Raw genomic sequence first — 15,877 nt, 5'->3', positions numbered from 1 at the left:
TAGCCCAGGCCTACATGATCTTGTCAGATCTTGGAAGCTAAGCAGGGCTGGCCTTAGTTAGTACTTGAATGGGAGACCAAGAAAATCCACAATTACAATGCAGAGGCAGCCAAAGGCAAATGGCCTCTCTTGCCTTGAAAACTTTAGAGGGTCACTGTAACTTGGCTGCCACTCAACAGCTCTTTCCACCACCGACATCTGTTACCCACCTTCACCTTTTGAGACGGAATGTGCTTGACAGTTTAACTGGATGACTTAAAAGGCTGCATCACTTGGTCATTATCGGGCTTGTACAGGAGGCAGACATGAACGTGCCATCTAATCTGACATTTGTGAGCATCAGGACAGGAGAGAAGCGCTATTCGTGAGGCCACACTTTGAGTTCATGGCCAAGGCAACTTGGGTATTTCTAGTCCTCTGGAGAGTTCTAGCTTTCTGCTTACACTCTTAACCACAGTTATACATGGCCTGAGGAAGCTGGCCATAACCTCACCGATGAGAACCAAATAGATTAGGGACAAAATCAATTTTAGAAAAAATAGAAACAGTTTATTCTAAGAGCTCAAATGTTTAAAAACCATAAAAGAATATCTATTTGGCACACATAAAACATATAAGGGCGTGCAACAATAATGTCCAAAAATTTGGACCTTGATCTACCACAGTGGTTCTCAACCCTCCTAATGCTGTGACCCTTTAATACAGTTCCTCATGTTGTGGTGACCCCCAACCATAACATTATGCAAGTGTTCTTTCGCAGAAATTAAACCGAAACTGACCAATGGCATGAAGATCCATTGTGCATGATTGTATATAAATTGTTTTTCCCCCCCGGGGTTTCTCAGTTCAGTTCTGCCTCTTGTCCCACCATGCCAATCTCGCTGTTTTCTGCTGCTCCAGACAGACGAACGCTCTGTCTTGATCTACCCCGCCAAGCTGCTCACCCTGCCATGACCCCTGTGAAAGGGTCATTCAACCCCCAAAGGGGTCCCGACACCCAGGTTGAGAACCACTGATCTAACACATTTTGATTTAACAAGTCTTCATCAGAGATCAATTGTACAGATGCACCCAGAGGTAAATAACAATTTTTGTTACGATTTTCAACAGAGGTGGGTGGGAAAAAAGCTTATTTGGTCTGTTCAGAAAGAAAGAAAGAAAGAAAGAAAGAAAGAAAGAAAGAAAGAAAGAAAGAAAGAAAGAAAGAAAGAAAGAAAGAAAGAAAGAAAGAAAGAAAGAAAGAAAGAAAGAAAGAAAGAAAGAAAGAAAGAAAGAAAGAAAGAAAGAGAGAGAGAGAGAGAGAGAGAGAGAGAGAGAGAGAGAGAGAGAGAGAGAGAGAGAAAGAAAGAAAGAAAGAAAGAAAGAAAGAAAGAAAGAAAGAAAGAAAGAAAGAAAGAAAGAAAGAAAGAAAGAAAGAAGAGCATTTTGATTCAAAGCTCAAAGAAGACGCCAGGCACAATTAAATACTAACATGTCAGCCCTGAATCACATTGCTTGGAAACCGGCCCTATCGATTTCCGTGGGACTCAATGTTCAAGTCAAATGTACTTTAAATTTATTCAGTTTGAGGGACAGTTTTGTCAGCCAATGGCCCCCGTAGGAAGGCTCTGGCAAGCCAATGAGGAGGGTCGGAAACACCTGGAGGTGCTGATTGTATGAAGGAGCAGTTCCACGTGGAGCTCGTAAAGTACCGCCACTCAAATTCTCAAGTAGGGGTGTGCATGTTTGAAGTTACTTCCACATCAAAACCTCCCTGCCCTGGGAAAGCTAGCATGTTACCAAGGAAGGTTGGAGTCCTTCCGATGCAACAACTTTTAAGATTAAATGTTCATCTTTCCCCACCGCTATCTTGATGTAATGCAAAGGAAAGGAGGTCCTAGATATCTGTCAAATACCCCCATTAGTATGGAAATTTCCCATTTCTCTTTCTTCCCACATTCAAGCAAATGTACATAACGGCTATGACTCTTACCTGTCTCAACATCTGTCAAATGAAGCATTGAATCGAAGCCCCCGCTGAGGATGCCGCTTCCGGAAGGGGACCACCGGGCATCTCGAACAGCACAAGAGTGGCAAGAATAGGTCTTTAAGCAACAGCCTCGGTCTACAGCATCCCAAACCTTAGAAGGAAACATGATGACATTTTTAAAAAACATGGACTGATCTCACCAGCAGGGATCGGAAGTGGCCTCTGAAGGACCCTTTAACATGTCCTTTCTGAATAAAATCAGAAAGCTAATAATTTGCAGATAACATTGATAGGGCTGTAGGATGGAATCAGAGAGTCTCGGGAGCAAAGTAGGGGGTCATTTCCTAACAGGTGTCTGTCCTGGGCACATGCGTTTCCAAACGGGGCAAATAACTTCCCCTATTTCAGCTTTGGAAAATGGTCTGGAAGGAAGGATGGAGCCTTCCCTCCCCCCAAACTGTAGCTGCAAGCCAAATCAGCCCCCTGCAGGTTTTTAAAATGCTATTTTCCACAGCGGCTACGTGGTTGTGGGGAAAGCAAGGTGAGGTTTTAGGGTTCACCATCTGGGGTGAGAAACTGTTTTTATTGTTTTATTGTGGGGTTTTAACTGCTTGCTGGGAGCAGCAGGTAAGAAATATTATTATTATTACTATTATTATTATCATTGACATTAATAATAATAAATCTGAGATCCCAATCAAATTCTGGATCAGGTGTAAGGTGCTGGTACTCACCTTCAAGGCGATACACAGCCTGCATACTCCAAGGGTGATCTGTATGCATGTACTCCCCAAAGAGCAAAACACTCTACCTATTCCAACAACCCGGTGATCCCTGGCCCCAAATAAGTCCACCAGGCCTCGACCAGAGCCAGAGCCTTCTTATCCATGGTCCCAACCTGGTGGAACGGGCTACCCAACGAAATCAGAGCCCTATCAGAACTCAAACAGTTTTGTAGGACCTGCAAAACAGCTCTTCTGCTAGGCTTTCAGATGAGGCCAGTGAGTGGACCTCCCTACAACCTTGTCCCCCTTGCCAGGCCACCTTGACATCCAGTATGTCCCTAACTGTTGCTATTATTCCCTTTAATTGTTATGATTACTTATATGTTGTGCTGCTATGACTGTTAATATCTTTCTCATTCATATTGTCCCAAATGTTCTATGTACCTTTCCCATTCCTGGTTTTATGTACACCGCCCCAAGACGTCACAGTGAGGGGCGATATATAAATTATATGAATTAATTAATTAATTAATCCATCAATCCATCAATCCATCAATCAATCAAAACTTCTATGTTTCAAGTAAAATATTGTCCTTCTGCAAAATCAGGGACTGGAAAGAATACCCTAACTGCAAATCTGTGGGAGCAGAAGGGAACATCTAGAAACTGATCAACTTTGTTAATAGCTCACCCTTCTCTCCGAGACCCCACAAACCATATAATCAAGCAGCACAATGCAGCCAAGGAAATGCAATGGGACTAAGATTAAAGTTAGAAAAGCAGTGCAAAAAGGAAAAGGTATCAGACCTGTTTTGTCCTCCGTGATGCAGGAAACAGAATGATCAAAGTAGCACAGTAAGAACAGGATGAAACAAAGAGACAATAATTCTCAGAATAGACTACTGTGGTGTTCTTTTTTAATAATTCTATTATTCTACAGCCCTGTTCTCTGTTGAAAGGTGGTGCTCCAAAAGAGAGACACACATTGCATTATGATTGGCTTTTGAAGATAAACAGCAAGACTTACAATGACCCCTAAGCAGCATATTTGGAGGCTGGGATAATACAGATATGTCCCCTGTGGCCCATCTCTGCCAGAAGAAGAGTCACTGAAGCCTCCTCTACCTGCAGTATCTGAACAATAATCTTTAAGACAGTTCCACAGTAGTGTACAGTCAAGGTGACCAAAGCATGGATGATTAAGGCCAGGTCTTTAGTAAAGAGAAGCAGACACACGTCCCCCCAGCCCAAATTAGTGAGAGGCAACTCTGGCCCCTGCCACCATTGCAGAATCCAGGAGCAAACCAAGGTTCAAAGAAACCTCACAAAATATGCATTATATTCCCAAGGGGAATAGTCCAAGAAAGGGCAGGAAAAACTCACATCCCTCTAGAACTTGGCTGGTTCATGACTGCATTGTTATGGACAGAACCATTGGTCCTGGGCTTGCTAAAGCCAAGAAGTAGAACTGTGTTTCACCTGTCAATGATGTCATACTGTTGAATGGTTTCTCCCAATGGTCCTGCACAGAACTTTAAAAGACACATGGACAAGATAGAACTCTGTGGAGTGCATAGTGAGCAAAAGAGCAGCATTCTCAGCCACCAACCCATGCATGGTAGGAGAAGAACCATGGCAAACCATCTCGTAGGGTTGCCCACCTCCAGACAGTGGGTAAAGATCTCCTGGAATTAAAATTGATCAGGTGACAGAGAACACTTCCCCTGGAGAAAACGTCCAATTGGTAGAAAATGTCCAATTGGTACCCTACTGAAGTCCCTCACCTTCCAAACCCTGCTCCTCAAGCTCCACCCCCAAAATCCCCAGGTATTTCCCAACTGGACACCCTCTCTCCCACATGTCTATCAACCTCAGGCAGCCCAGAAGGATTCAGTCATCAATCCAATTCATCAAAGTTCACCACCTTGACCCACTAGGGAGGGCGGTATATAAATTGAATTAAGAAATACAGATGAATGAGTGCAAAGTTGCACTCCCTTTGTCCAGCTCCAGGCACAGATTGCCAGCTGGGTACGGATCCAAAAAACCCAATTCAAGGAGGTTTCCATCACTCCCAGCTTGATCAATGATCAAGAAGAGGAAATTTTAGGATCAGCCCATAATCTTAACCATTGGCTCTTAAATAAAGTTGAACCATCTGGGCGGCGCTGTCCGGGTGGACACTCTGCTGTCCTGGTTGGTCTAGGCCTCAGAATCCCCAGGCAGCGGGCCAATCGAGATTGGGACGGTCCCTAGAGCGCCCGCCTCCCCCAGCCACGTGGGACCGCTCGCCAAGCCTCACCACCACACAGCTCCTGGCCAGCGAGGGCTCCAGTTGTCCGACTTGCCTCCTTCCAGGCAGCAGGGTGCCGAGCGGCCCTCTGCCCGCCCGCAGCCGGCACACCCGCTCTCAAGAGCCACCACCCCTCAGCCCTCCGCCCATCCACCATGGAGCCACCAGCTCCACACACTTTCTTGGCGAAGGCGCCCCGCAACCCAGTGCCCGTACGCCATGGAGCCTCTGCCTCTACAGAGGCCTTCCTGCCCGCGGAGCCGTACCGCCCTCTGGCCACCCACCAGCGAACCAGGCCCTCCCAACAGCCTTCGCCACCAGCGCCACGCTCCCTAGCCGCTCGCTGCACAGCGAGGACACGCCGCAACCCCCATGAGTGGCCAGCCGCCGCTCGCCCACCTTCTCAGTGGTCTGGCCGCCAACGACCTCCTTGCCGCTGACGCGGCCATCGCCTCCGATACGTGTCCCCCCTTTAGCCAGTTCTCCCTGCCGTTGCCCGCTAGCACCTATTGCATTCTTGAATGCAACTGGCTTTTCAGCTAGTTATTCTATAAAACCAGATCCAAGGAGGGCTTCTCCTGAAATTGACAGGTCACCATCCCCTGAAGTGGACCAATTAAAAGTAGACAAATCATCACCTCTTTCAGGTAACTGTCCTTCCTCTAGATGTTTACCACAGGTTTATATAATTTTGTCTTTAAATTTTATTTTAATATTCATTTTCTACCCTTCCCCGAGGGCTCGGGATTGATACTGAGCAGCTAACAATAATCTTGTCCAGTTCCTTTGACAACAACGGTGGAAAATCATCCATTAAACGGGGCTAACAACACCTCAGCCAGACCAGCAGTAAATAGTAGATTTAAAGCAAAAAGGCAGTATCTTACATTCTGAACTCACCATCTTTCTCCTAGTTGAAAGATATTAAAAGCAATAAATTAATATATGGCAGCTACAATTTCCTGGAAACAATGGAACCAATCATGAAAGATTTTGGTCGCTCCATTTATCATCCCTGTCCTATTCATAGCCAGTCGGATTGCGTGAATCCCCGAATCTTTCTAGATTTAATTTCATTTAAAATCTGACTTCCAGCATGTTACTTTCACCATTGGGGAATATAGAATTCACTAGTATATGTATATATGCACGTATATAAGCATGTATGTATGCATGCATATATAGTATATATACATAGTAAAGGCAAAGCCCCTTGCACCCAGGAATATAACGGGCACTAGCACATACACTTGCACTGTAATTTTATTGAGTTCTTGCCCTCCTCCACCCCACTCTCTGCTCAACCTTGAGATTGCATTCTGTCTGTCCCATGGCATTCTGTTTTTGAAATACTGATTCAGTCTCCTTCCTGTGTCAGCTCATCTGTGCTTCTTTCCAGCAGACAGCTGAAACCTGAGACCAACACAGGAGGCAAAGGAAGCAGCTGGCTTCCCTCCTTTGCTTGAGGGAGATGGAGCATGAGAAGAGGTTCAGGATGGAGCAACGTACCAGCAACAGGGCCTTTCAGAGAATCCAGCACCTCTTCCACCCAGCAAGCAGCAGGAAGATGAAGAAGAGGACAGATAAGCCACATAATTGGCCCTCATTGGAAGAGTGCTCTCTCCCTATTGGAAGCATCCCCCCAGGGAAGGCCAATAAGGTAGAGAGTGAGTTGTCTGCATGCACTTTGTACTAATTGGCACTCATTTGCAGATTGCAATTTGAACTGATTGGCGCTAATTGGGAGAGTGTTCTCCCTATTGGCAACACATCCCCCAGGGAGGGCCAATGAGATACTGAGTAAGTTGCCTGCACACAACTTCAATTTTATCATTTTAGTGGATATATATAACTGCTATTATTTCCATGCAGCTTTTAAAATTAATCCATGTATTGCTACCAAGCCATTTGATTTTCATTCCCATCTCCCTACTGGCAAATCACACTCACAGCTGACTTATGGCAACCCCATGGGATTTTCAAGGCAAACCATGTTCAAAGATGGTTTGTTATTAACAACAGAAGAGAAGCCATATTGGATCAGACCAATATTGGATCAGGCCCATCTGATCCAACCTGCCCATTTTGCCTGGATCCAAGAGCCACTCACATAATGGTGGCTACCTGCATCTTCCAGGGCCATTGCTCCCACTGTAGTCAAGACGATTACTGGGCAGGGGCCAACTTTCCCATTCTGCCAGGTCCCAGGAGCCACCTGTACAGTTGCCTTCATCTCCCCAAGCCCACCCTCCCATAATAGTCAAGATGATTACTGGGCAGGACCAACCATCCACCCTACCTGGGAGCTATCCACACAGTTGCAGGTGGCTGAGTCTCCCTGGGTCCACCCTCCCATCACAAATAAAGTCCCTGCAGGGCAAGGTCAGCCTGCCTATGCTGCTTGGGCCCAAAGTCAACCTCCCAGTCATGATTGGCTAGGTTTTTCAGGGCCACCCTCCCATTGTAGTCAAGGTGATTACTAGCCAGAGTCAACCCTCCCACTCTACCTGGGAACCACGACTTCTCCATTCATGATGGGTTTAAATCTACATTTTTAGCATTACTTCCGTGCTTATTACCAGTATTCCACTAGTACCAGCCAAACTGCCTACCCTCAGGGATAGTCAAACTGCAACCCTCCAGGTGTCCGTGGACTACAATTCCTATAGCCCATGGACATCTGGGAGGGCCGCAGTTTGACTACCATGGCCTACATCCAAATCAAACATTTCGTTCACACACCATGATTTCCGAAGGCATCAAAAAAAGGCGGAAAGTTGCTATGGGAGGTCTATTTTTCAAATGCTTCCGCTGAAAAGACACAACCAGTATATGAAAAATCATTGTTTTAAGTAAAAAGGGGGGAAATATAAGAACAGACTTGTGTTCCACAAAACTTTTAAAGAGATAATAGTAATTACAATTTGTAATTATGCCTTGGATTTCATGATCATAGAGATACCTCATTAATCAAATGCAATGGCCCTCACATACACTGTTTTCATCTCATTCTGCTAACAAATTTATCTACAAAAATTATCAGAAAAGTAATATCCAGCTAGCACACTAATGGCTCTTTATGAGACATTATGTTGATTTACTTCTTCTATTAGAGCGTAAATGCTAATAACCCATGGCAATAAAAATGCTGAAATAACATGAGAGATTACTATCTTCTTCTTGGCTATATCACAGCCTTCTCCTTCCTTTGCAGGATGCATCTCTTTATTGCAATTAGTTATTCTGGTCACCTTAATCTTATTGCCAGCGGACTTCCAGTAAATGAGTGCTCCAGTGGGAATGAGTGTGTAGACAAGCATGACACAGAGATGGATATATGACTTAGAGATAAACAAACGGTATCTGTCAGAGGCAACATCTCTGATGCTGATGACCAAGGGGAGAAAAAAGTCACAAGAGACCATACCAGGCTTTCTCAGCCAGGGTTTCGAGAAACCCTGGGGCTTCTTGACAGCCCTGGAAGGGTTTTCTGAACGGGTGGGAGTTAATTAATGTTTATATTTTATTAATTGTTAAACATTTCATAGAATCATAGAGTTGGAAGGGGCTGCCAGGATCATCTAGTCCAAACCCCTACACAATGCAGGAACTCACAACTGCCTGCCTACCCATGGTAACCCCGATTTTATGCTCAAGTGATCCCTCCCCCCCATCCAAAATCTCCAGAATCCAACCTGGCCTGGAGGAAATTCACCTAACCATCCCACAGTGGTGATCAGCAATTCCCTGGGCATGCAAGGAAGGGCCACAAGAGAAACTTCCAAAGAAGGAGAACCCACCACCTCCCGAGGAATCCTGTTCCACTATCAGATGATATGACCATATATGGTCATGTTGACTCACTCTCCCTTCCCAAAACGACCAGTGACAGGCCTGGAGAGATGGTAAGTGGAAGGGGATGTACATAGCTATGACTCCCAACGATATTCAGCATGACTGTGCCATTTCTGGGGTTTCTCAAAGCCTGAAGAATGTTTCAGGGGTTTCTCCATGGTATAAAAGTTGAGAAAGGCTGGACCATACTCAATGGGAGAACTCATGCTTCAGAATGAACAAGTTACAAAGCACTGGTCCTCGGGTTTAGTCTGTGGCTTCAGTTGAAAGGACTCAAGACAAAGGCGTCATAAAAGTATATTTCTGACCAAGAGAACCACCACCAGTCAAAGCAGCTAGTGCTTATCTAGGTGAGCCAATGGACTGATAACCCTAAAGTAGTTTCCTATGTTCAATGTTCAGGACACATATTAGATATGACCATGGAAGCCCATTCCCATAAACCAGGGGTAGTCAAACTGCGGCCCTCCAGATGTCCATGGACTACAATTCCCATGAGCATTCGCTGGGAATTGGGAATTGTAGTCCATGGACATCCGGAGGGCCGCAGTTTGACTACCCCTGCGGTAAATGGTCAGTATTGCTCATGAAGTAAGCTGTGCAATCATAGAATTCTAGAGTGGGAAGGGGCCAGACAGGCCATCTAGTCCAACCCACTGCTCAATGCAGGATCAGCCTAAAGAATCCAGGATAAGAGCTGCCAGTTCCAGCGAGGGAAATACCAGGAGATTCGAGGGGTGGAGCCCGAGGAGAGGTTTGAGACATAATGCCAAAGAGGCCAACTTCCAAAACAGCCAAAACAGCCATTTCCCCCAAGTGAACCCATATTTGATATCTAGGTATCAGTTATAATAGTGGGAGATGTCCAGCCACCACCTGGCAGTCGCAGCAACCAGGAACGACCTGTGAGGATAGTGGGAAAGCTTCAGCTTTTGGGCTTTACTGCCTGCAGGTTGGCCGCTCTTTGTGCAAGATGGGTAGCTGCAATTAATCTTCTTAAATCACTGTAAAAACTGGTCAGACGCCTCAAACTAAAAGAAAGTTAAAATTCTGAACTCCTCCTTTGATCCAATGGTGGGTTTTTGTCCAATAATCTCTGTCCTGTGTCTTCATAAATTTGCTGTGTTGAGCAGTCAGACAGAACATCAAACCCAGGGGATCCCCAGGCTCCTGTGTTCCTGCCTGCTGTGCACATAATTGGGGGGGAAAGTGTCTCACAGACAGCTTCAATCATCAGCATCCCCTCTTGTAAAGGATCAGACAGCAGGTAACGTACAAAGACCTGAGCCCTGGAGAGCCGTGACTAATCGGAGCTGACAGCATTGACCTTGATCGACTAATGGATTGACTTAATGCAGGCAGCTTCAGGTATCATTCAAATCTTCACCACAAACTATGGTTTGGTCTCTTTCCTCCAGGTTTAAAAGTAATATATATACTAACAGCGAGATTGGCCAGATCTTTGGATACTTAAATCTGGTGACCCCAGCTGTGAACATGCAAGACAGTTCTACAAAAGGGCCCAAAGGTTTGCAAAAAAATGTGAAATATAAGAAAACCTACAAAAAAAAAGAAGAAAAAAAACCAACATTGGAGGGGTTAAAAAAAACCTCAAAATTATAAAGTAATTCTGGGTTATCTCTGAGACCCACTTGGAGGCTGGCAACCTTAGGCCAGGAATCAACCTCCATGTCAGGGGTGGCCAAATGGTGGCTCTCCAGATGTCCATGGACTTCAATTCCCATGAGCCCCCGCCAGCAGCATGCCACCCTGCTCTAGGCGACCGGAGACCTCCAGGCTTGCATGACTCATGCATGCTTGCTAGCAAAAGTCACTTTATGAAAGCTAGTATGATGTAGTGGTTAAAGTTTCAGATTAGGATCTGGGAGACCCCATTTTGAAGCCCCATCTTCCTGTAGAAACTCACTAGTTTTGGACCAATCACATACTTTCAGCCTAATCTACCTCACAGGGATGCAAAGGAGGAGGAGAGAATAGCGTAAGCTGCTTTGGTTCTCACTGAGGAGAAAGGTGGAGTCTACTTGGAGTCAATAATAAAGATAGCCGAAGTTGGGAGGCAGGTAAATAACAGGACTGTGAATGTCTGAGAAGGAGAACATAAGGCAGGGAAAGGGGAGAGGATATGGGGTTGCCAGAAGGAGGGAAGGAGGATATAGTGTAGGGAGGGAGAGACAGGAAAAACCCACTCCACCAGTCCTGGAGGGTTCCCTACCATTCAAGGGAACCCCCATCCAAGGGGACCTAGCCCAGTGGCCGGCATCACACAACTGGGACGTAAATTTCCTAGGGAGAGGAAAGAAGCAGATAAAAGTAGGTTGTCCACTGGGTGGGAAGGAGATAGAGTAGCCAACACAAAGTTAGGAAATTCCTAGATATTTGGGGGATGGAGCCTGGGAAGGGTGAGATTTGAGGACAGGAGGGACCTCAGAGGAGTATAATTCTGTACACTCCACCTACCAGAGGAACGAGGCTTGCCCACCTCCAGGTGCGAGCTAGAGAGCACTCAGAATAGCAAATGCTCCCCAGACGACAGAACTCTGTTTCCCTGGAGGAAATCGCTACTTCTTAGGGTAGACTCGGTGGCATTATACCCCGCTGAGGCTGCTTCCCTCACCAGACTTCACCCTCCCAAGGCTCCATCCCTAAATCTCCAGGAATTTCCCAGCCTGGAGCTGGCAACCCTAAGGGAGAGCTTATTTCTGCCATTGTGAGATCTGTTGTGATTTCAAAAGATCTCCAGACCATACCTGGATGTCGGTAACCCTAGAAGGAGAGAAGGAAGCAAGAAAAGGGGAGAGGTTATGGAGGCTTTCGGGAAAGGAAAAGAGGGGGGGCAGGAATGAGATGTTTCCTGCAGGGCCTTGTGGGTTCTCGCTTGTAGCAAACTATTATAAAGGGGGGAGGAGGAGGCAGGGGAGAAAGCGAATCCTCTAAGCTCATTAATGTAACCATCAACCATGCTTTTTCATTACATCTGAATCAAGTCAAATCAACAAGACGAGTTTTGCTGTGCAAAACATTTCCTTTATCTTATATGCAGAGAATTCTTTTTTTGAAAAAAACTTTCGGAAAGTGACCCTGTCACGGTTTGCTAGACTAATAAAGAATAAATCATATTCAGGAGGAATTTGGAAAAGGGAATTTTGCTCTGAGTTGCTGATTGGAAAGGACAGGTTGTAAATGACTCGAAAGAGTTCTTCTGTGATACGGTTAAACAATTCGCGGCGAGGGGGAGAGGCCATTCCCAACCCCAAAGTCTGAATGAAACAAGTTGTGCTGGGCAACTTTGCCCTATCCCTTGGAAGAAGGAAGCCAAGCGACCCACTTGGTCACCCATTGAAGACGGATCATAAAAGAAAGTTGCGGCTTTTGTCTTTTCCATCTGACGCGCGGCTCTTGAGGACTTCACCCAGGTGTGCCCTTACGTGATGGCATTAACTTGAGTGCCATTTTGCTAGGGTCCTCACTAGAACACCTGTGAGGGCCCACATTCAGCCGGTGCTGGGCCATCTGCATTGGTTACCAGTCTGTTTCCGAGTCAAGTTCAAGGTTTTGGTATTGACCTTTAAGGCCATACGCGGCCTGGGTCCCACTTCCCTGTGGGACGGCATGGTTGCTTATGGCCCCCGCAGAGCACTTCCCTCTGTGGGTAGGAATCTACTGGTTGTCCCGGGCCCACGGGATGTTTGCCTGGCCTCGACCCGGGTCAGGGTCTTTTCGGTCCTGGCCCCAACCTGGTGGAATGAGCTCCCAGAAAAGCTGAGGGCCCTGCCAGAATTGTCAGCTTTCCGCAGGGCCTGCAAGACAGAGCTCTTCCGCCAGGCATATGGCTGAGGCCAGGGCGGTCTCCCAGTAGTCCAACTGAGGATCCCCTCCAATACCAGATTAGATCTGCTCCCACTCTCACTGAAAGCCATCTCGCCCACCAGGCTGAACAAGGGGGGGAACGGGGATCAGAGTTGTGACCACTCTTCCTTTGTGATGTAATGTTAAGTTGGGAAGATTTTATTGGGGGTTTTACTGTGTTTTGATGTTTTTATGATGGAAACCGCCGCGAGCCCATTTGGGGAGCAGCGGTCTATAAGTCGGATGGATGGATGGATGGATGGATGGATGGATGGATGGATGGATGGATGGATGGATGGATGGATGGATAGATGGATAGATGGATAGATGGATAGATGGATAGATGGATAGATGGATAGATGGATAGATGGATAGATGGATAGATGGATAGATAGATAGATAGATAGATAGATAGATAGATAGATAGATAGATAGATAGATAGATAACCAAGAAGGCAACTGCTGGCTGAACCAGTAAAACACCATCATGAGATAAGATCTGGGAATCAGACCCCATGCCCATCTCCCAGCAACATAGCCTAAGGAGAGCACGCTTCACGTTAACCCAGCTAAAACAACAGTAAATTAAACGGCGTTGAGCTGTTATGCATTTCTCTAAGGAGAGCAGGCCTCCTGTCAGTCACAGAGACAACGGAGTAATAAAAAGCAGGTTCTCTTTGGGCAGCATTAAAAGGCAATCAATAATGTTTTCCCTTGTCAGAGAGATTACCTGAGAGCGAACCCCCCCCCCTAAGAAACCAATTATAACGATGGAGGCATGCAGTCCAAAAATATACAGCACAAGGGCAATTGTCCCTCAGGTAAGGATGCTGGGAAGCGGACATGGTGGTTGGGGATCTGAGCGAGAGAATCTTCTTAAAAACGCACACTGACCAAGTCATGGAATGATAGAATCACATAATAACAGAGTTGGAAGGGACCTCTGGGTCATCTAGTCCAACCCCCTGCACTATGCGGGATACTCACAACCCTCACAAGTCAATATGCTGAGGTCCCTGCAGGAAAAGTGACCCATCTAATGAACGAGATTACAACGTAGCCCACTGTTTTGTTCAGGATCCCTCGCACTGCATTTAAATGAATGGGTTTTAATGCATGTATGACCATGACTTCCAGCAAGATATGAAACAGAAAGCGGGTCTATATATTTAACGTAGGGTTGCCACCCCTGGGTTGGGAAATTCCTGGAGATTTGGGGGTGGATTCTAGAGAGGGTGGGCTTTGTGGGTGGGCCGGGTATAAAGCCATAGAGTCCCCCTTCCAAAGCAGCCATTTCCTCCAGGGAAATGGGACTCTATTCTGGAAATCATTTGTCATACTGGGAGATCTCCAGGACCCACCTGGAGGCTGCCAACCTTAACCCAATGTGTGATCTCTTGTACAGAATTTATTGGAGGGGAGACCTATGATGGATTCAGACCTAGAAAGGGTTTGAAGCCTCCCTGGAACCATGCAACACTACCCTATTTACCAGAAAAGAAGTTTCCCCAGACACTCACTCACACACACATATGCTATCATGAAAAACAAGGGGGCATCGTACACATACAAGTTACAGTTATATATACCATAATATATATTTCCTGCATTCTGCAGGGGGTTGGAATCAAGTGTAGTCAAACTGCGGCCCTCCAGATGTCCATGGACTACAATTCCCATGATCTGGAGGGCCACAGGGACATATGGAGGGCCGCAGTTTGGCTGCTCCTGTACTAGATGATCATGGAGGTTTCTTCCAACTCTATTATTCTATGATTTCTATGATTCTATGTATTAGGCTGGTTTAGAAATATGATGATGATGATACTTACAAAAAAAACTGGTCCAGGTAAAACTCCTTAAGTTCCAAGGCCCAAGTTCAAAGTCTAGGGTAATGTTCATAAACTCAAAATGTAAATCCAGTTTATTTAAATGCAACTGCAGAAACCATTTCCAAAGATATCAATACTGGCTCACTGCCCATTGTATCAGACCTCTGGGTTGGGTAAATATCTTTTGGAGAAGAGTTAAGAAGGCCTTCTGGCAAAAGCAGAAACTCTTCCTGTGAAGATGCTGGATGAGTCTTCCAGCCTGTTTGATGCCCTAGGACAGGGGTAGTCAGCCTGTGGTCCTCCAGATGTTCATGGACTACATGGGAATTGTAGTCCATGGGCATCTGGAGGACCACAGGTTGATTACCCCTGCCCTAGGAGTAGTCGCCCTTTCCTCGGGGCAAGAGGAAGCAGGGCAGCTTTATACTGCAGTCAATGAAGAGTTCAAGTCACAGAAATTCTGGTTCTTCAGCTCTTCCCAGCTACTGCAGCTCTTGTAGGGAGGATTGTTCAACAGTACACATCGGGCACAAAAGCATCTTACAGACCGTTTACGCACTGGAGGTTTCATGCCAGAATGCAGGCTAGAGTTTTAGTCGTGGCAAGTTGTCCCACCTCTTCCTGCACCCATAAGGTAAAGGTAAAGGTATCCCCTCTGCAAGCACGGGGTCATGTCTGACCCTTGGGGTGACGCCCTCTAGTGTTTTCATGGCAGACTCAATACGGGGTGGTTTGCCAGTGCCTTCTCCAGTCATTACCGTTTACCCCCCAGCAATCTGGGTACTCATTTTACTGACCTCGGAAGGATGGAGGCTGAGTCGACCTTGAGCTGGCTGCTGGGATCAAACTCCCAGCCTCATGGGCAGAGCTTTCAGACTGCATGTCTGCTGCCTTACCACTCTGCGCCAGAAGAGGCTCTTTCCTGCACCCATATGGGGGAGCATTTGGCCTGGTGCCCCTCATCCACCCCCGATTTGTACTCCTGCACAGGAGCTGGGGCAGTGAAATTCCTAGTACATAAACGGTCACAGACTGATCTTCAGGTTCAATGTGGTTTATACGGGCAAAAGCATGCACCAAGATTAACCAGGACCCAGACTGATGAGATTATTCTTAAGGGCCGTGGAAGAAAAGCATGATATGAAATCTCAAGAAACCAAACTGTGACCCTGCTTACACAGATCAGTTTGTGGGGACAGAGTCTTCAACAAGCTCCTTCATTCCAATCAAGTTCTTCAAAGCGTCAGAGAAACATTGTCTACGTTTTGCCACAAAAATCAGGCAGAGAGAAAAACCCCTTGGAACGTGAAGATGACCTATTCCTGAAGATGAGCTA

At 46.2% G+C, this 15,877-nt stretch overlaps 1 protein-coding gene across 7 annotated transcripts in view; it reads right to left on the bottom strand.

Annotated features, from left to right (window-relative positions):
• The window catches only part of WDR25 (WD repeat domain 25), a 131,848-nt gene that overhangs the window by 48,493 nt on the left and 67,478 nt on the right, over positions 1–15,877 (bottom strand). For all 7 annotated transcript variants that reach the window (XM_077323681.1, XM_077323684.1, XM_077323680.1 and 4 more), the window contains one exon: positions 1,973–2,120. In XM_077323681.1, coding sequence (XP_077179796.1) covers positions 1,973–2,120 — 148 coding nt within the window. The remainder of the gene's footprint in view (positions 1–1,972; positions 2,121–15,877) is intronic.

This window comes from Paroedura picta, chromosome 2, assembly GCF_049243985.1.
Source record: "Paroedura picta isolate Pp20150507F chromosome 2, Ppicta_v3.0, whole genome shotgun sequence".
NCBI classification, from domain to species: domain Eukaryota; kingdom Metazoa; phylum Chordata; class Lepidosauria; order Squamata; family Gekkonidae; genus Paroedura; species Paroedura picta.
Note: the sequence above shows the minus strand (reverse complement) of the source record. Positions and strands in the feature narration are given on the sequence as shown.